Source organism: Eschrichtius robustus, chromosome 2 (assembly GCF_028021215.1).
Source record: "Eschrichtius robustus isolate mEscRob2 chromosome 2, mEscRob2.pri, whole genome shotgun sequence".
NCBI classification, from domain to species: Eukaryota; Metazoa; Chordata; class Mammalia; order Artiodactyla; family Eschrichtiidae; genus Eschrichtius; species Eschrichtius robustus.
Genome location: NC_090825.1, coordinates 112,992,203 through 113,013,300, shown reverse-complemented (window position 1 = coordinate 113,013,300; position 21,098 = coordinate 112,992,203). Strand labels below are relative to the sequence as shown.

The 21,098-nt window shown below is 47.2% G+C and overlaps 1 protein-coding gene across 4 annotated transcripts in view; it reads left to right on the top strand.

The window, feature by feature from the left end:
- The window catches only part of MACROH2A1 (macroH2A.1 histone), an 80,333-nt gene that overhangs the window by 20,655 nt on the left and 38,580 nt on the right, over nt 1–21,098 (top strand). For all 4 annotated transcript variants that reach the window (XM_068535923.1, XM_068535924.1, XM_068535925.1 and 1 more), the window contains exons 3-4: nt 10,171–10,277; nt 10,716–10,913. In XM_068535923.1, coding sequence (XP_068392024.1) covers nt 10,171–10,277; nt 10,716–10,913 — 305 coding nt within the window. The remainder of the gene's footprint in view (nt 1–10,170; nt 10,278–10,715; nt 10,914–21,098) is intronic.

Sequence of the window (21,098 nt, the reverse complement as noted above, 5' to 3'; positions counted from 1 at the left end):
CCATGAAACCAGGACAGTGCCTTGGAGAACATCCCTGCACTTCCATCCTGCATCACCGCCTGAAGGCTGCAGTGCTTGTTCACTGGTTTAGTAATTCATCTGTAATGACCTATTTGTGAAAGAGTTACCAAGCTCTGACCAGGTACAAGGTGCCGAGCTGGGTGCTGGGGGTCCGAAGAATCACTGTTGATTTCAACAGATTTGTACTGAGTGCTTGTGATGGGCCAGACATCCCTGAGGACATATTAGTGACCCCCAAGGCTGGGACTGTGCCTTCCCTACCCCTCCCTCATCACCATGTACTCAGCTGCTCAGCACATAGGTTTTTGTTGAAGGGTAAGAAGACTAGTTAGAGGAAGGGTGAATTTCTGGAGGGGGGTAATGTAGGTAATGTCAGATGCTGCCAGGAAATTGGTAAGGATGAGAGTTGAACTAGACCCCTGGATTTTTTAAATGATGCATAATTAGGATGAACACCAGGGCGTCGTGGACCAGACCTGCCTGAGGAGAGGCAAGTGGCAGGGCAACTGTTGGTGGCAAATAGGAAGGCATTGGGAGTGTTTCAGGAGTTGATCTCTCACTCCTGCCACAAAGGGATGTCTCTAGCTGCACCTCAAATAGCGGAGGAAGCCAGGAGCTGCCCAACTGATTACAGCAGCAGCATCCCAGGAGAGGTGCTCGAGGTCCCCCTGGGTCCCCCTGTGATGACCATCAAGAATGGCTTTAAAAGAACTACTTACTTACCGAGAGGAGGGGGAAGTAGGTAAGAATTCTACAAATATCTCTTCTCTCAATATCTTCCCATTAAAATATCAGCAACTAATAAAATATATTTATAGCCCTCTCACTTTCTTTCCCTGCCTGAGGGCTTCTCTGTCTAGTCAACCCAGAATAAAATACCATGCGAGCAAAAAGCCACTCCTCAGAACTATAAATAAGTTCTAGCAAGAAGACAAACCCAAAGGATACTAACCACAGTCAGCCTCTCTCTCTCTCCCTCTCTCCCTCTTCCCACCACCCCCTCCAGTTCTGGTTGCCAAGAGGATGATACGCGCACTCCTCGGATTTGCCAGGCTGCTCAGCCAGCCTACAGCTCTGACCCTGCCTCCACCTTCCCTCCCTCCCTCCCTCTCTCTTCCTTTATCTTCCGCCCCACCTTCTTCCTTTTTAGACAAGTGCCCTCCATCTAGTGGCCAGAAAACACGTGTTCCCTGGTACTTCAAGAGGCCTGTGGGGTCTACAGGGGGACATGTGTCGAATGGCCTTGATAGAAGACATTTACGTATGTCCTCCTTATAGAAGGAGGCTCCTTCTCTGCCAGAGCCCACCTTTCTTGCCTGCAGAACTGTGAGAACCATGTGGAAATCCAGGGCCTCTGGAAAAGGCTAATCTGTCGGCTTCCTTTGCCATCGATATCCTGATTGATGCTCCCTGGGGTAATGGGTAACTGAGGTAGTCTTTGGTTAGCATTTCTCTGTTGTCTCTGTAAATCTGGATATTGACCGCTGCAAGTCAGTATCTGCTGTTCATTCAGAAAATGAAGGTCTTTAACTCCAGTAGCATTGTTTTCTTTGCTCTCCCACCTCTGCCCCAGGCCCTGGCAGTCGCCCTCCCAGATTAAAATTGTGGCTTGTCAAGATGTGAGTTTTGGGGCACAGAGGGCAGTGCTTTGCACGCAGGCAAAGGCGGGACGGTTTAGGTAATAAAACGCCTGCCATACATTGAGCATTTACTATGTGTCAGGCATTGGCTAAGTGCTTTACATCTGGTAACTCACTGAATCCTCAAACCACCTGTTTTGCTTAGGAGGAAATTGAGGCTCGAGGAGTTTAAATAACTTCTCCAGGGTCACTCAGCACAATGACTCATCTCTAGAAGAGCACTTCTGTAGGCTCTCAATGGAGCTGAAACCTTAGCAGTGAAAGGAGAGCCCTGGGACTTGGGATTACTCAGTGCACTTCGCGTCTCCTCTGCCTTTAGTGGACATCTCAGGAGGATGGGATACGCCCAGGCCTCCACGGCTGGCTCCTGTCCTCCCCAGAGCAGCAGCCTGACCCAGGAGGCAGATGTGGACTCAGGGGAGGGGCGGGCCCTGCGCAGTCACAGGTGATTGCCAAAGGGCACATGGTGTGGGTGTGCCAGGCGGGAGACAGCCCTGTGGCCTGCCGTGGGCAAACAGGACAGGGGTCCTGCGGGATGGGCCTGGAAGGACGAGTAGTCCCTGACAGGAAGGAGGAAAGTCGCGGGCTTGTAGGAAGGAGGTGCATGAGCACAAGAGGGGTGATGGCCATTGGAGGGACGTGTGCTGGGCTATGGGGAAGGGGCAGTCTGGTCAGTCTGGGAGGTGCTGCCTGTAGCGGGACACAGAGGTCCTGGGGGAGAAGCACCAGACGGCCGCCCTGAGGAGAGCGGAAGGCAGTGCCCAGTCGGGTGTGGGGAGGCCGTAGCACTCAGCAGCACTGAGGGTGGACTGAAGGGCCAAAGGGTTTTGCCCGATGTCCCTTCATTGTCCTCTTAGTGAAGGGGAGGTGGAATCCTGGGCGACAGAGCTTAGGCAAATCCTTAGACAAGTGGCCCTCAGCATTGGGAATCCGTTTGGGCAGACAGAGCTGGGCTAGTAAAGGTGACCCCAGGAGCGGCAGCCCCTTTCGGGGCCTCCCCTACTATGACACACTCATATATCGCTCTAAAATCAGTCAGTTATGAAAGAACCTAAAAAGTCTTCATGTGGTCAGATCTTTTTTTCCACAAGCAGGATTAAGCAGGCTGGGACAGACGTCAAGGCAGGAGGGTGCTTACGACACGCAGTTGCCAAGGCCAGTGGGGTGGCATATAGCATAGTTGCCATTTCTCATTTATGCTGTGTTTTCAATTTACTTTTTACATTTTGAAAAGATAGATTGTGCACAAGATAAACTCAGCGCCAAAAGGCTGGAAAAAAATGTCTCCCTCGGATCTGGTCGCCGATTCCACTCCCAGGAGGCAAAGCTGTGCCACATCTCCAAGAACATGTGTCAGCGCGGGCTTAAGCGCGGGCGACAGGCATGGCCTCTGCCCCCCACAGGATGGCAGCCTACCAAAGCCCTGCTCTGCTCCTTGTTTCCCCTTTAGAAGTCCATTTGGGAAATGGCACCATGTCAGGGCTCTTTAAATGAGTTTCCTCTTTACATTACACTCTTCAAATCATTTCATGTTAGCAGACGTCTCTGATTGTTCACCCCTTCCTGAGATGAATTAAGAACAAATGGCTGTGATTTTCCATATCAAAACAAACATACATATTAACCATTTCCTTGTAAATTAATTTCGAGTCCTTGAAAGCAGTGAGCGGTAGGGAGAGGGCCCTGCCCGGCTGTCAGCCAGACCCTGGGTTAGAGCAGGTTCCTCTGGCCTTCCCCAGCCACGTCGTCCTTCCGCCTTCCTTCTGGGGCCTTGACTTGTGCTGCCTCAGCAGCTGGCTTTGGTCCTGCCCTTGCCACGCTACCCCCTGCTGAGTCAGACAAAAGCCCCAGACCCCATCCTTAGGCAGAGGATGCCTGTGGGGCCACCCTGGGTGCTGCGTAATATCAAGGCAAGTCTGGCAGCACCGAGGTTAAGCGGGTTCAAGTGCATTTTTCAAACATATGTAAACTGTTAAGTGTAACAGCAAAGGGTAAACTATCAGGGGAGGAAACACCAGGTTTTCCATATTGCTTTTCTCCTCCTCCTCTTGGCTCTCACGTACATCCCATCTATCCACCTAGCCAGCCAGCCAGTTATTTTGATAGAGGAAACTGAGGAAAAGAAAGTATAGTTTCCTTCCCATAGAAATCAAGCCTGTTATACTATTTTAAAAGATAAGGTGTGTGGTTGTAGCATCAGTATTTGGAGCTTACGTTTACCAAGTGTTCTAAGCATGTCGTTTGGTAACTCATTAATCCTCACAAGCCTAGAGGTGACCTCAATTATCATCCCCTTTTGTAGAATGGGAAACTGAGGCACAGGTGTGTCTTGGCAACTCTCACAGCTAAGTGCAGGAGCTGTGATTCACACCCAGGCTGTTTGACAGTGCGCCCCCGGCTTCAGCATGGTGCTGTTCGGGGCTGCTGCCTCCACTGAAGACAGAGCTAGGAGGTGAGCTTACACAGAATCGCTAGAGACTTGGGGAGGGAAGAGCAAGACTTTCCTGAAAGGCAAGATATTCACACACCAGGCTGGGTTGGCGGTTTAGATGAAGGTAATATTTGCCAAGAATCATAATCTCTTTTTTGTTAATGTGAATAATGCAAAATTACTAATTTTTTATTTTGAAATACCAAAAACAATTAGCTTACTTTAGAAACTCTCATATTAAGCTGTGTTTCTTTCTTACCGGGAGACTTCGTGGGGAAGGTGGGAGACTTTGTGGGGAAGGTGGGAGACTGGACCAGATGCTGCCTCCTGGACCCTTGGCTCATGGGCCCTGAGGAGTGGATCTGTCATTTGGGTTTAACAGCAGTGGACAAGCTTGTATGAGATTCGGAACATCTGCAGAAAAACAACAGAATGGTTCATTCTTACAAAATACCTTGTTTTCTGCACAGAACATACCACCTTCAATTACTGCTGTAGGTTTTATTTTCTCTGTGGAACCCCTGTTTCCTCGGAGGCCCCTGGGACAGGCAGACTAGAGAGCTTTGCTCTGGCCCACAGGCAAGACCCCGGTGCTCCAAGCTGACAGCTCAGCGGGCTTCAGCCCCTGCCACTCATCTCCCGAAAAGGTGGGATGTAGGCCGGTGGATTCTGGGCTGTCGAGGGAATTGGAGGAAACTGTGGTGCAGTCAGGACGCAGGAAACGCTTAGCAGTCGCTCTCCGATTGAGGTTGATTGGGTTAAGGCCTTCCAGAATGGCGTAAAACAGTTCTGAACTCAATGAACTGCTGATGGCAGCCTGATGAATGGAAGGAAATACGATAAACAGATTCCTTGTCATGCTGTTGGCTTTGTAGCAGATACCTGTTTTCTCCTTGGGATTACGTGAACATTTGCTTTCCTTTGATTTCTGGTTGTTCTTTTCAGTATTGCTTTTGTGAGAGGAGACGCTTCAAGCAGTTCTGTAGAAGCCCCCGACTCTTTCCTTTGCAAGGTCTGTGTTTAGCCGTTGGTGCGGCCTCCACACATCACCTGTTAGCTGTTAGGAGTCAAACTCTGCCAACCATGACTTCAGCTCCCTGAAGGGAGATAGACGGAATGCTTCAGTACAACAGATAGGGCTCAGTTCAGGCGTTTGGGGAGTGGGGGCGGGGGGAAAGACTCTAAGCCTTTGGTCTCTGGGTGAACTTGGAAAGTAGACCTGTCAGAGGTATTCATGTTCAGACAGCTGGGCTGTAGCTGAGAAGGCTGCCAAATAATGCTGTTACTCAAGGCTGTGGGAATTTCGTCAAGTGGCCTTAAAACAATCGCGTTCCACGCGGCTGGGGAATGGCGGGCCCAGGGGTGCCTCTGCCGTGCCTGCTGCTCTGAGGAGAGAATAAGGTCACGTCGCTGGGCCAGGCCGCTGCATATGATGGAGCCAGCGACTCGCCGCTCGCCGGGGACCGGCCCTGGCCGGGAGTTGGAGCCAGAGACACCCCAGTGTTTTGCCAATTAGATCTTAAACAAAAAGATCTTAAAACAAGAGACTACCTCCCAAGGTGGCCGGTGTAGCTCATCATTCAACCTGTCCCCTTTGCAGTGTTTATAACTGGGGAACCTCACCACACTGAGGGTCCTCCCCAGAGTGACCCCACGTGCTCTGAGCCCCAAACCAGTCCCAGTGCTGGTCGGCGGTATCAAAATTAGACTGTCGCTGGTCAGGAAGACTTGGCTTGATGGGGTGGAGGACCTGGTCAGAGGTTTGTTTCTTCTCCCCGTTACTGCTCTTTGCCAGGTTCCTCCCATGGTTTCTTAACGGGTTCCATTTGTTTGGGTTACAACCTCAGGGCTGTGGCTCCTGAACCTCCTTCCGAGGCGGGATCCAAGCATGGAGCTCTGGAAACCGTGGAGAAAAGAATTTGCGTCTATAGATGTGGTGCTTTCCTGGTTTTCTTTTTCAGAATCCTTTTTCTCTTAAAACAGCCAGAGGCAAAAAAATTTAGAGATGGACAAAAGCCTTCCAAAATGCAAGATTAATCACGTGCAGGAAACCCTCCCTGTTAGGGAGGCATGGGCTCCATTCAGGTCGAGGCAGAGCTGAAGCTGGCTCCGGCCTAGCCCAGGAGGCGGCCCCCTTGCTGGTGGGGGTGAGGGGCCCATCCCCGCAGGCAGTGGGTATAGCGGCAGGAACCCAGGCACCGCCCTGAGCCTAGGGCTTCCATGAATTTGCCCTTGCTATCATTTGCAAAGCCGAGGATCACTTACTAGGAAGGAAACTTAATCAGGAAATCACCTTTGGTGGCGTGTGCCCTGCCCCAATTCCTCGGCACTCACCACCCTCTCTCCTGCCCTCCCACAAACATGCCCTGGAGAGCAGATGGGAACTGATCCATCTTGTTGAGTTGCTGGCAGTTTGCACCTCTCCTCTCCCACTGCAGCAGGCAGCCCTCTCTTAGCCAGGAAAGCCCTTTATGATGGCCGTTTCTAACACTGGGCTGAGGATGAAGGGGGGTTGGTATTACTGAATACTTGGCAAGGGGCGAGTTTGTGCTCTGGGTTCCTACTTTTATGCGCAGCAAGAGTGCGTCCTCCATCTTTCTGGGCTGTTGTCAGCTGCCCCAGCCCTCTGCCTGGGGCGGAGCGGGGAACACACTTCTCATAAAAGGTGTGTCTCTGAGGTGCTCCCTCTTGTGTGTCCCTTGCCGAAGCCGCTGCTGTGGTAACTATCCAACTGGAAAACATGCAGGAGTAAACAGAAGATAAAGCTCTTGCGCAACCAGCCAAGATGTGACTCTCTGCTCCTCTTTGTTACCCCATTTGACGCAGCTCCCTCCCTCCCCACAGGGCTGAGGGTCCTCTCTTTGAAGATAGGGAGTGGGAGGGCCAGTTATCTTGGTCTTCGCAGATCAAAAGTGAGCTGGGGTTTTGCAGAAAGGAAGGAGTCCTGGATTTTCTGGCTCCTTGGTGAAGAAGTCAGAGGGATGACAGGAAGGACACCCCAGCCCAGCTCTTTCTGAGGAGCTAGAACACTCCTCACCCCACTCCACACACCTCTCCAGCCCCTCCATGTCCACCTTGTTGTTACTCCCAGGTGGATCCAGTCTGGCATCCCTGAGTCCAGGCTGAATTAGCAGTAAGTGAGCACAGTCCTTGAAATTTCCCAAGTGGAGAAACTCAGGCTATTTGCGATTGCAGACACAATGTGAGAGAGGCGGTGGAGGGGGAGCTAGTGGTAGCCCAGGGGAGTTCCTGGAGAATTGATCGTCCTATTTCTCAGCTGTGGGTGCTGCTTAGAGCTCAGTGCACTGCTTTACTTGCTTGTGTTACATACTGCCTGTCCCTCACCCAAATCAGGGGCCCAAACACACTTGGAGTTCTGGTGATCCCTCTCCACCCTCCAGGTCTTTGCATTCATCATCTGCACCTTCCCCGCACAAAAAATAGTGATGCCAAAAATAAAAAGACCACCTGCCTCTTCCCCCCCACCCTCCACCAGCGGCCACTGTGCCTTCTCTTGGGGAGAGCCTGCACCAATACTCTGGGCAGGAAGAGGAAACAGGCCACTTCCACTTTCCCGAGAAACCATAATTTCAAACGATCTTCTTGCCAAATGGATGGGCTTAGGACACTATTGTGGGTTTCTCTCTGTCTCTCTCTCTCCTCCTCTTTCTCTCTCTCTTTTTAAATGAGGGCCAGGTAAAGCATTCTTAGCACATTATGGGGAGAAGGTTGTAATCCCCCAGCCTCCTCCTGTATATTCTGGCTTTGTAGATACTGATGGCCCCGTGTTTCCTGTGGCCTCAAAGTGGAGGAAGGCTGGGGAGGTGAGGGGGTGGTGGAGGCCAGGAAGCCAGCCAAGTGGGCTACAGCTCAGCGGTGCCAGCTGCCCTCTCCAGCCTTCCCGCCCCTTGGGCTGGCTCTCCTTCCTGTGCCCTTACTCCCAGGGTCAGGCTCCTGTTGCATCAGGCTCCGGCCTCACTTCCTCACAGGCAGTGAGTTGGACAATAGCGTTGCAGATGTGCTGCCTCCTGCATGAACGTGGGAGAATGGAGGCCAAGCTGGGCTCATTTCTGCACATGGGCATCAGGTCACTTAGGCATCCCAAGCACCCTTTCTTTCTTGGCCATGACAGGGTCATCTCCTCTGGGCTTCGGGACACACAGTCACCATCAATCATAGGGAAGCTTCTGTGAAATTGACAGGTGGGCCTGTACTCAGGCTGTATGGGGAACAGCCCTGTGGAGACTAATGGATGAGGGTGGGAAGTGTACTGATTATCTCCCCTTCTTCCCCGGGCCTCACTCTAGTGACTTGCTCATGTGACGTTCAAGGCGAGGGACCCCTATGGCCTGGGAGCATCAAGCAGGCAGGGGCCTCAGTTGCCTCTGGTGTCCAAGTGTCATCAGTGCAGTGATTATTGAGTAAATGAATTCCTGCCTTGGATTTAGGCATTGAATCCGTGCGATCCAGGTGTGAGTATCCAAGAAGCTTTTCAGCTCGACACACAGACTAGTTTTTGCATTGGGTTCAGCCGTTAGTACCCCTTAACAACATAAACCATGTAATATTGTAAATTTTAAATACGTGGTTTTAATGTAGCTAGAATTTTTTCCCTAGTTATTTTATAATGATTCCGAGTTTTGGCTTTGCTGGAGACATCTAGTGTTTGCAACATAACTTCGAATATTAGAAATCCTTTAGTACCAGGAAGAGGTCAGACTTGAGCTGAGCCTAGAAGGGAGGGCTAGATGGATATTACAGGCAGGGCTGTGGCATGGACAGGATTGCAGAAGTGAGGGTGTAAGATACATTTTGGGACAGTCTGCATTTCTCATTAAGAAAATGAGGCGAAAGTGATGAGGTTGACGCTTACAAAGAGAACTGGGCCACCAAGGAGAAAAAAATCTCTTGCCAAAGGGTACTTCCTAATTTTCCCCATCTTTGGTGCTGTGGAAGAACCTGTCTTCTTGTCTGGCGAACCCTGCCCCAAAGGACTGGTCAATAAACTCTAACTTAGCACGAACTCTAAGTCAGGCTCATATCCTTCTAGGTTTTTTATTATTTTGTGGAAAAAGTCAAATATACAGAAAGCTGAGAGAGGAGCTCTCTGACGTCTTACTCTCTTACATCACTCCTGGATTTAACAAGTGTTAGTATTTCACCACATTTGTTTTCCTCTGTAGACTTTTTCAGGATTATTTGAGTAAGTTGCAGACACCAAGGCCCTTCACCCCTGAATACTTCAGCATGTATCTCCTAAGGACAAGATGTTCCCTTCAGAGTGGTAATACCATTATCACACCCAAGAAAACCAATAATTCCTTTGTGTCTAATATCTGGTCTACATTCAAATCTCCTCAGTTGTCTCCAGAATGACTTTTGTAGCTTTTTTTGCAATCAGGATCCCATCAAGGATTGACACTATATGTATTTGGCTGTTGTGGCTGTGTAGCCTCTTTTAATCTACTACATCCCACCTTTTTTGTTTTATGTTTTATGACGTTGACTTTGTAAAGGGTCCAGTCATATCCTTCTAGTTTTGAATCTGAGTGTGCAGGCGTTCAACATTGGTTCCATTAACAGAAATTTACTAAGTAATATGCCACCACCCCCTGAAGTCCTGTAAACCCACGCATGACCCGTTGTTCAAGATGCACAGTTCAGTCTCAGGGCCACACTGCTGGCTCCACGGGGTTGGTGCTGGTGACGTCTGGAGTGCTGACTGTGGGCAGCCCGTTCTGGGAAAGGGCTTCAAATCTCAGCTCTACCACTTCTCACTGAGGGACTTCAGCTGGTGGTCCTTTCTCCTCTCTAAGCTTCAGTGTCTTCATGTCCACAACAAAGGGGTTGGACCAGGGGTCTTCCTAGTCCCACTCAGCTTTGCCTCTCAACACCTCTGTGACTTGGCTCCAGGTGTTGCCAGGCAGACCGCCTGCAGCTTCGTAGCTCAGGGTAGCTGCTTCGGGAAGCCATTGCCTGCTCCCATTCCTGGCACCAAGAACAGGGGATCCGGGAGGATGCACACGGTTCTCTGATGCTTTAACGTGACCACATGCCCTTCCCCTCTGCTCCCCACAGCGGAGATTCTGGAGCTGGCTGGCAATGCAGCAAGAGACAACAAGAAGGGCCGGGTCACGCCCCGGCATATCCTGCTGGCCGTGGCCAACGATGAAGAGCTGAATCAGGTATGGGGCTCTCCTCTCCCTCCCCCACCCAGACACTCCAGCAGGCAGTCTTGCTGCCCGAGAGTTGTCTGTCCAGAGGGAGGGTGCTGTTTGGCTGGCTGTCAAGGGTGTGGACTGCATTTTGCACTGTCAGCAGCTTCCCCGTTCCCCCCCATGGCAGTTTTTCCCCAAGACTTTATTGGTTTGGGGGAGGGGAATGAAACAAGGTATTTGGCTCTCCTTGGAAGAAAGATGGTTCGGAAACTCCACCCGAGTGAGGGACTCTGAAGACTTGCTCCCCGTGTAGTGAGCCAGGGTCCTGCCAGCCTCCTTGTAGATGCCATGGAGGAGGGAGCTCTACCAACCAAAAGCAAGAGCATGGGGGGGCAGGGCTGAGTTCTTGAAGGTCACGGACACGCTGGTCTGGCTCACCATCCACTATTTTGGTTTTCCTGCAAGCTGCTAAAAGGAGTCACCATCGCCAGCGGGGGAGTGTTACCAAACATCCATCCGGAGTTGCTAGCGAAGAAACGAGGATCCAAAGGGAAGTTGGAAGCCATCATCACACCACCCCCAGCCAAAAAGGCCAAGTCTCCGTCCCAGAAGAAGCCCGTGTCTAAGAAAGCAGGGGGCAAGAAAGGGGCCCGGAAATCCAAGGTGCGTAGGTGATTTGGCAGGGACGTGTGGAGTGTGAGGCAGGGCGGGTGCTGGCAGGCGGGGTCATGCGGGCTCCCCTTCCTACTGAGGGCTCATTCCCCTCTGGGGTGGGGGCCTATGGAACAAATGGAGCTGGTGACAGAGGGCTAGTCCAGCTCAAGTGGCCAGAGTCTGGACGCAAGTGGGGGACTAGATTTCTGTAGGCAAGGGGGATGTGGGGAGGTGCTGGGGCAGATAGCCCCAGGCTGGAAGGACCTGGTGCCCACCCTTCCAGGAGATGCCCACGCCCGTGGGGTGGGACATGTGTGTACAGGAGCTTCCCTGTGCGAGCGACAGCAATCGAGTCCTGCCCAGAGGTGCCAGCTGCCCGCTTGCCCTTGACGTGCCCAGAACTGTCATTGTGTTGCCATGGCTGCATGTCCTCCAACGAGCCTGTTCCAGCAGGGATGGTTCAGACGGTTAGCTCTTTGAAATGACCACCTTGTTAAGGAGGAAAATAGATGCGTTATTTGGGCGCTTCCTGCCAGACCCAGCTTGGATTGAGACTAGGTCGTAGGTGCTGATCTTCCTGTGGGGAGCGAAACCTTCTCGTGAGCGTGACCTAATGTCTTCTGGGATGGGGCAGGCCAACTAATCCCAAGCCAGGATCTTCCTAGTCCACCCTTGGGAGGTCCACACCTGTGGCTGGTTGCATTCACCTGTCGGAGATTCCAGGGTAACTGGGACACATGGTTTCTGTTTCTTCCTCGCTGGGCCCTGCCTCTCAGCTGTTGTCACAGACTCCAGGGCCAGCAAACTAGGCACAGCGCAGCTCTGTGTTTAATAAAATGGAATCTTAAGGCTGCTCCACCCTGCCCTGCCCTGCCCTGGGGTGCCCCGTCAGGAGTCATCCTTCTGGCCTCTAGCCAGACTAAGAGGAAATTATCTCTGGCAGAAGGTGGCTTCCCTATTTTGTAAGACCCCCAGTAATATCCCCTTGGAAACGCCCTGCAAGGCCTAACGCGGTGTCAGTGTCAGGACATTCTTACTAGAGCCCAAAGCCCTCACCAGAGTGAGCTGGTGAGGACACCTTCCCAGAACAGGTCCAGGAGCAGTGACCCGGAGCCACATGCCAGCCCGCCCTCCCAGCATGTCCCCTCCTCTGAGCTCATCCAGACATCAGGCAGGCCTTCACCACATGGGGGGCACCTTCTGTGACCTCTCACCTCCCACCCACACTGTTTGTGTTTGTGGACTCTCTTTAGGTGAGGTGTAAGAGGCTGTATTTTTTGTACATCCTTCTGGGTGTGGACAAACACTTCCCTGAAAACAACAAAATCTAAATTCCTCTTGCCAACAGACACCCCCCACCCCACCCTACCCCACCAGGCTCAGAATCACTCCCAGCTCTTTGAGAGAGAAACCCGATACTGAAGAGTGTCCTGTAAGTTATTTCCAGACACTGCACTCCACCTTGCTCACAAGCCCTGGAGGAGGCTCAGGGCAGGCGGGGGATTTCACAGAGTGCTGTTACTCATTCCTGCTAACTATAAAATTAGCAGATTGAACTGTTTCTTTTTTCCCTTACAACATTTGCATTTGTGGGGAGGTGCAGGACAGGGAAGGCAGGGGAAAGTGCCTGTGCATCCCCCTTTAAATGTCAAAAAAGAAGACGAAGATGCCAAATTCATCATCTCTTGATTATGGGCCTCAGGGAGCTGGCTGCCCACAGAGCAGGGGGCCAGCAGGGGACCAGCAGGGGCAGAACTGCGGCACCTCTCCAACCCGAGTGTCTCTGGCAATCCTGGGTTGAACCTCGCTCCCTGTCACCCCCAGTCTTCTGTCATAGTTTTTGCCCCATAACTTTCCGAACTTCCCGTCTTACCAAACACTATGAATGCTTTTTTCTTTCTTTTTGGACTTGAAATATAGAGGGTGTGTGTGTGTGTGTGTGTGTGTGTGTGTGTGTGTGTGTGTGTGTGTGTGTGTGTGTGTGTGTGTGTGTGTGTGTGTGTCTTTAGCTTCTAGTAGCTATATTTGGAACTCAGTGCTTCTAATAACCATATGCCAATAATCACTCGAACACTCAACTTTTCCCTTGATTACAAAAGCAGGAAGTCTGTTATGGTGGTCTGTTTTTCTTCTCCACAATAAAACACATTGTCTGCTTACTGTACCAGTATTTGGCTAACATTAAACCCTGGGGGAAGCTGAAATTGGAACCGTGAACAGCTAATTTTCAAAACATTTGTTTAATGTAAATTGTGGTGTCAGCTCCCAGAAACAGCAGAGAACCCTGCATCTCCAGGTTTAAGTGGAATGTTCTGAAAATAACCTTTCCAGAGACATGCAGACAAAGCCTTAGTAACATGCTAAAGCACTTGTAGTGAAAGGGAGTTGGTATTTTTCAAGTGTCAACACTTGAATTCCAAATCATAATTTTTTCCCCCAATTCTATGTAATTGGAAGGTTTTGAAAGTCTCCAGTTGTGACAGCTGAGTCAGCCATAGTGGAAACTGTTAGAGAAGGCGACAGAACCCACCAGGGGCTGGGCATCCGGGGCCCTGGCAGTGCCTTGGGGTTCCTCCTTCTACTTGGGTGGCCTCAGGCAAGTCTGTGCCTCAGTTTACCCCCCGCCGTGAAGTGATGGGGTCCATTCCAGCCCTACAATTTACTGACTCGAGTGAATGTTTGCATAATGTCTTTGTGTAGGTAATATGTGTGAGAGTTTGGATGGTACAAAGAGTGTGCGGTAATAAAGTCTCACTCACAGTCCTCCACTTCTCCCCAGAGCAGTCTCTGGAATGAGTTTTCATGTACCCTTTCAGAAAGTCTAAGCTCATAAAAGCATACAGATACATAAAGTCTTCCCCATCCTACTGGCCTTTAAAATGTGTGTGTGTGTGTGTGTGTGTGTGTGTGTGTGTGTGTATATATCGTGTTCCCCACTGTTTTGGCAGTGTGGTGTCAGTGCTTACTGGTGCCAGCTCACCTGGCTTTACATTCCAGTTCTGCCAGTTGCTGGCTGTGTGACTTGCGGAAGTTGCTTCATTTCTCTGGTATCTCAATTTCCTCATCTGTAAAATGGAGGGTATAACACAGGGTGGTTGGGAGGCTTAAAAGAGAATTAATTCCCGTGAAATGCTTACAACAGCGTCTGGCACACATGTCAGCTGCTGCTGTTACTCCCTTGGCAGTTCTTACTCATCTTGGCGTGTGGAGCTGCTTTAGTCTCTCATGGTATGACTCCAGTTACTGATACTGTAGGCAGGAGCAGTGTATCCAGTTCCCTATGGATTGTTCCTCGTGTCCATTCTGACAAACAGTGCCGCAGTGACCATCACTGTGTGTGGGTCTCTCTGCGTAAGTGCAAGTGTATCTGTAGGAGAAAGTCCTCAAGGTGGACTTACTGAAGCAGACAGTGTATTTTTTAACTCTGATGGCTGTTACTCCCATATACAGCATATTATCCCATTAAGAAATTTCAAGAGTGGACTTACACATTTGACACAGAGTTGTTGAAAGAAGATGCATCCATTCGATCCATATTTATCACATCTACGTGTGCTTGTTCCCCTTCTTGGTAGTGAGGGTACAGCACCTTGGTGCTCAGGGAGCTCTGGTCTAGTGAGGGAGGTAGAGTCACTGCCCCAGGGGAAGGTGGGGCAAGTGGTGCTCCGACCACAATAAAGTGGAGTGATGGCATGGCAGTGTTATCTTACATAGGTGCTCAGGGGAGGCTTCTCTGGTAAGGTAACACTCAAGGCATTTAAGTGATTGAGAGGAGAGAGCTCCTGGCACAGGGGGGAGCATGCCTGGCTCTTCCCAGAGAGAATGGGACAGGCCTTCATGTGGGGTCCCCAACGTTTCAGAGAAGCCTGGGGACCCTTCTCAAGATAAGGTTTTATTTATTTTTTTAATTTTACTTTTTTAAGAGAGATTTGGCTGGCCCCAAATGATTTTTGTTTTGTTTTGTTTAAATTTTATTCATCTTTTTGGCTGCATTGGGTCTTCGTTGCTGCGCGTGGGCTTTCTCTAGTTGTTGCGAGCGGGGGCTACTCTTTGTTGCGGTGTGCGGGCTTCTCATTGCGGTGGCTTCTCGTTGCGGAGCACGGGCTCTAGGGCACTTGGGCTTCAGTAATTGTGGCACGTGGGCTCAGTAGTTGTGGCTTGCAGGCTCTAGAGTGCAGGCTCAGTAGCTGTGGCACACGGGCTTAGTTGCTCCACGGCGTGTGGGATCTTCCCGGACCAGGGCTCGAACCCGTGTCCACTGCATTGGCAGGCGGATTCTTAACCACTGCGCCACCAGGAAGTCCAAAATAAGGTTTTAAAATGCATAAAATACCGAAGATTCAAAGGAAACCATTGATGCCTAAATCTTCAAGGTTAAGACCCCTGTCAGAATGCTCACCAAGATTCATAGGATAATCTTTAAGGTATCTCCAAGACGACAGTTTTTGCCAAAAGTTTTGATAAATAGTCATTTTACCTAGGATTTTTCAAACGTAAACCCGCTCTACCACCCCAGTTGAACTCCACCCCCATATGTGAATCACTCTTCCTGATCAAGAAGATACACTTGCTCCTCACTGCCTGGCAAAAAGCCCAAGATGATTATGGGAGAGCGCCTCTTTCTTTTTGAGAAATATTTAAACTGCAAATGAGTGATTAATGTTCTGGTAAGGGATGCCAAAAAAAGGGATTGGTTCTTTTGAGAGGCTGCCATCCTTGCAAAATTTTGCTGACTTTTTAATGAAATTTCCAGAGATTCAAACAGCAGAGCAAATGAGACTAGGCGTAGGTAATCTTGGGTTGATAATTTCACACAAGTCTTTTTGAACACTCAGTTCTACAGATTCTTAAATACGTCTCCCACTGACTCTGACCTTACAGGTTTTTCTGCTGCTCAAAACAAAACTGGGTGTATGCACAATACATGGAGTTTTTGGATTTGTACAACAATATGAATCTCTAAAATGTCAATCTTTTTTTTTTTTAACATCTTTATCGGAGTAAAGTTGCTTTACAACGGTGTGTTAGTTTCTGCTTTATAACAAAGTGAATCAGCTATACATATATCCCCACATCTCCTCCCTCTTGCGTCTCCCTCCCACCCTCCCTATCCCACCCCTCTAGGTGGTCACAAAGTACCGAGCTGATCTCCCTGTGCCTTGCGGCTGCCAATCATTTTTTAAAAATCTTTATTGGAGTATAATTGCTTTCCAATATTGTGTTAGCTTCTGCGGTACAACAAAGTGAATCAGCTGTAAGTATACATATATCCCCATATCCCCTCCCTCTTGAGCCTCCCTCCCACCCTCCCTACCCCACCCCTCTAGGTCATCACAAACCACAGAGTTGATCTCCCTGTGCTAGGCAGCAGCTTCCCACTAGCCATCCATAAAATGTCAATCATTTTGGAGATTGACAAAGTATTGCTTGCTAGCTTTTGTCCTCCCTGGGCCAGGTTGTGAAAATAATCTACCATCTACTCTCACCATTTCATATAAGAAAGGGCATTTTAATACCAAGAAGTGAGGAAGGGACCTAATCGCAGACTTACAGACCTTAGGAAAACTTAGGGCACACTTGTTATGATTGGAATATAGTGATATCTCCCAAGGCAACTGTGTAGACCTGAAGCACCATGTCACGGGGTGCACACCTTGCAGGGAAGAGGCAGGTGTTGGTTGCCAGGTGGACAGACTGTGAGAACTGGGAAGGAACAGCTGGTCTTGCACAGGGTTTGCTGCCTTCTCTGCCTTGGTCACTCGTTTAGTCAGTTCTCCTGCCTTATCTCACTTTCCTGATGAGAAAGCTAAGTCTTAGGGAAGGTGAGCCATTTACTTAAGGCTATGCAGCTAGTAGACCAGGGCTCAAATGCAGGACTTCAGAGTTCAGATATAGTGTTACTTGTGTGCCCTGTGACTATGGACCACGTCTCTAGGTAGAATCCCCTCTGGTCTGATGGTAGAGGGCTGCAAAGCCACCCAGTGCAGCGTGAGTGGGGCAACAGCTTAAAATAATTTTTTTAAATACCACATTCTGGCCTCTCATTAAATTTGTTTGTGCATTCATGATATATATTCTGTTTATAATTTCCACCTCTTACCCTCTACAGCATTCTTTTTCTCGGTGTATTGAATTATAATTGACATAAAGCACTGTATACGTTTAAGGTGTACAGCATGATTTGACTTACATATATCATGAAATGATTACCACAATAAGGGTAGTTAATATCCATCATCTCATATACAGAAAAAAATGGTTTTTTCCTTGTGATGAAAACTCTTAGGACCTACTCTCAACAACTTTCCTACGTATCATACAGCAGTGTTAACTATAGTCATCGTGTTGTACATTACATTCCCAGTACTTATTTATCTGATAACTGCAAGTTTGTACCTTTTGACCACTTTCCTCCAATCATCCCTCATCCCCCAACCCTCTGCCTCTGGTAACCACAAATCTGATCTCTTTTTCTGTGAGTTTGGTTTTTTTTGTTATTGTTTTTTAAGATTCCACATATAAGAGGGATTATGTGGTATATGGTATTTTAATTTCTCTGTCTGACTTATTTCACTTAGCATAGTGCTCTCAAGGTCCATCCATTTTGTCGCAAATGGCAGAGTTTCCTTCACTTTTATGGCTGATGAATGTTCCATTTTGTTTTTATATAAGTGTGTGTGTGTGTGTGTGTGTACGTGTATTATATTTTCTTTATCCGTTCATCCACTGACGGACACTTAGGTTTTTTTCCATATTTCCATATCTTGGCTATTATAAATAATGCTGCAATGAACATGGGGTGCATACATCCTTTTGAGTGAGTGTTTTTGTTTCCTTTGGATGCATACCCAGAAGTGGAATTGCTGAATTACGTGGGAGTTCTGTTTTTAATTTTTTGAGGAGCCTCCATAATGTTTTCCATAGTAGCTGCTCCAGTTTACGTTCCCACCAACAGTGTACCAGGGTTCTCTTTTCTCTACATCCTTGCCAACACTTGTTGTTTCCTGTCATTTTGATAATAGCCATTCTAACAGGTGTGAGGTGCTGTATCATTGTAGTTTTGATTTGCATTTCCCTGATGATTAGCGATGTTGAACACCTTTTCATGTACCAGTTGGCCATTTGTATGTCTTCTTTCGAAAAATGGTCTTGAGTTTTTTGCTCTGGAGTTGTCTGAGTTTGTATATATTTTGGATATTAACCCCTTGTCAGATAAATGATTCAAAAATATTTTCTGCCATTCCATAGGTTGCCTTTTCACTTCGTTGATTGTTTCCTTTGTTGTGCAGAAACCTTTTAGTTTGATATAGTCCTACTTGTTTATTTTTGCTTTTGTTGCCTTTTCTTTTGGTGTCAAATCCGAAGTCATTGCCAATACTAATATCAAAGAGCTTACTGTCCGTTTTCCTCTAGGAGTTTTACGGTTTCAGCTCTTATGTTCAAGTTTTTAATCCATTTTGAGTTAATTTTTCTGTATAGTGTAAGATAGTGTTGCAGTTTTATTCGTTTACATTGGCTGTCCAGTTTTCCCAACACTATTTATTGAAGACACTGTCCTTTCTCCATTGTATATTCTTGCCTCCTTTGTTGTAAATTAAGTGACCATATATGCCTGGGTTTATTTCTGGGCTTGCTGTTCTGTTCCATTGATCTTTGTGTCTGTTTTTATGCCAGTACCATACTGTTTCATGACTACAGCTTTGTTATGTAGTTTGAAATGAGGGAGCATGATGCCTTCAGATTTGTTCTTCTTTCTCGAGATTGCTTTGGGTATGTGGGGGTCTTTTGTGGTTCCATACAAATTTTAAGATTGTTTATTCTATTTCTGTGAAAAATGCCATTGGAATTTTTTTTCACATTTTACTATTTTTTTAAATTGAAGTATAGTTGATTTACAATGTTGTGTTAATTTGTGCTGTACAGTAAGGTGATTCAGTAATACATATATATACTTTTTTTATTAAGAGCACATTTTATTTTTTAAATTTTATTTTATATTGGAGTGTATTTGGTTTACAATGTTGTGTTAGTTTCAGGTGTACAGCAAAGTGATTTAGTTATACATATACATATGTCTGTTCTTTTTCAGATTCTTTTCACATATAGGTTATTGCAGAGTATTGAGTAGAGTACTCTGTGCTATACAGTAGGCCCTTGTTGATTATCTGTTTTATATATAGTAGAGTGTATGTTAATCCCAAACTCCTAATTTATCCTTCCCCTCCCCCCTTCCCCTTTGGTAACCATAAGTTTGTTTTCTAAGTCTGTGAGTCTATTTCTGTTTTGAAAATAATTTCATTGTATTAACTTTTAAGATTCCATATACAAGTGATATCATATGATATTTGTCTTTCTCTGCCTGACTTACTTCACTTAGTATGATAATCTCTAGGTCCATCTGTGTTGCTGCAAATGGCATTACTTCATTCTTTTTTATGGCTGAGTAATATTCCATTGTATATATGTACCACATCTTCTTTATCCATTCTTCTGTTGATGGACATTTAGGTTGCTTCCATGTCTTGGCTGTTGTAAATAGTGCTGCAGTGAACATTGGGGTACATGTATCCTTTCAAAGGATGGTTTTCTCGGAATATATGCCCAGGAGTGGGATTGCTGGATCATATGATAGCTCTATTTTTAGTTTTTTGAGGAACCTCTGTATTGTTCTCCATAGTGGCTGTACCAATTTACATTCCTACCAACAGTGTAGGAGGGTTCCCTTTTCTTCACACCCTCTCCAGCATTTATTGTTTGTAGACTTTTTGATAATGGCCATTCTGACTGGTGTGAGGTGATACGTCATTGTAGTTTCAACTTGAATTTCTCTAATCATTAGAGAATCTTTCCATGTGCCTTTTGGCCATCTGTATGTCTTCTTTGGAGAAATGTCTGTTTAGATCTTCTGCCCATTTTTTGATTGGGTTGCGTGTATTTTTTTGCTGTTGGGCTGCATGAGCTGTTTGTGTATTTTGGAGATTAATCCCTTGTCTGTTGCATTGTTTGCAAATATTTTCTCCCATTCTGTGTGTTGTCTTTTCGTTTTGTTTATGGTTTCCTTTGCTGTGCAGAAGCTTTTAAGTTTAATTAGGTCCCATTTGTTTGTTTTTGTTTTCATTACTCTAGGAGATGGATCAAAACAGATATTGCTGTGATTTATGTCAAAGAGTGTTCTGCCTACGTTTTCCTCTAAGAGTTTTATACTGTCGGCTTTACATTTAGGTCTTTGATCCATTTTGAGTTTATTTTTGTGTATGCTGTTAGAGAATGTTCTAATTTCATTCTCTTAGCTGTAGCTGTCCAGTTTTCCCAGCACCAGTTATTGAAGAGATTGTCTTTTCTCCATTGTATATTCTTGCCTCCTTTGTCATAGATTCCTTGACCATAGGTGCGTGGGTTTATTTCTGGGCTTTCTGTCCTGTTCCATTGATCTCTCTTTCTGTTTTTGTGCCAGTACCATACTGTTTTGATGACTGTAGCTTTGTAGTATAGTGTGAAGTAAGGGAGCCTGATTTCTCCAGCTCCGTTTTCCTTTCTCAAGATTGCTTTGGCTATTTGGGGTCTTTGGTGTTTCCATACAAATTTTAAGATTTTTTTGTTCTAGATCTGCAAAAAAATGGCCATTGGTAATTTGATAGGGATTGCACTTAATCTGTAGATTGCCTTGGGTAGTACAGTCATTTTGATTCTTCCAATCCAAGAACATGTTATATCTTTCCATCTGTTTGTGTCATCTTCGATTCTTTTCATCAGCGTCTTATACTTTTCAGAGTACAGGTCTTTTGCCTCCTTGAATAGGTTTATTCCTAGGTATTTTATTCTTTTTGATGCGATGGTAAGTGGGATTGTTTCTTTATTTTCTCTTTATGATCTTTTGTTGTTAGTGTATAGGAATGCAACAGATTTCTGTGTATTAATTTTGTATCCTGCAACTTGACCGAATTCATTGATGAGCTCTAGTAGTTTTCTGGTAGCATCTTTAGGATTTTCTATGTATAGTATCATGTCATCTGCAAACAGTGACGGTTTTACTTCTTCTATTCCAATTTGGATTCCTTTTATTTCTTTTTCTTCTCTGATTGCCATGGCTAGGACTTCCAAAACTATGTTGAAGAAAAGTGGTGAGAGTGGACATCCTTGTCTTGTTCCTGATCTTAGAAAAAATGTTTTCAGCTTTTCACCATTGACTCTGAT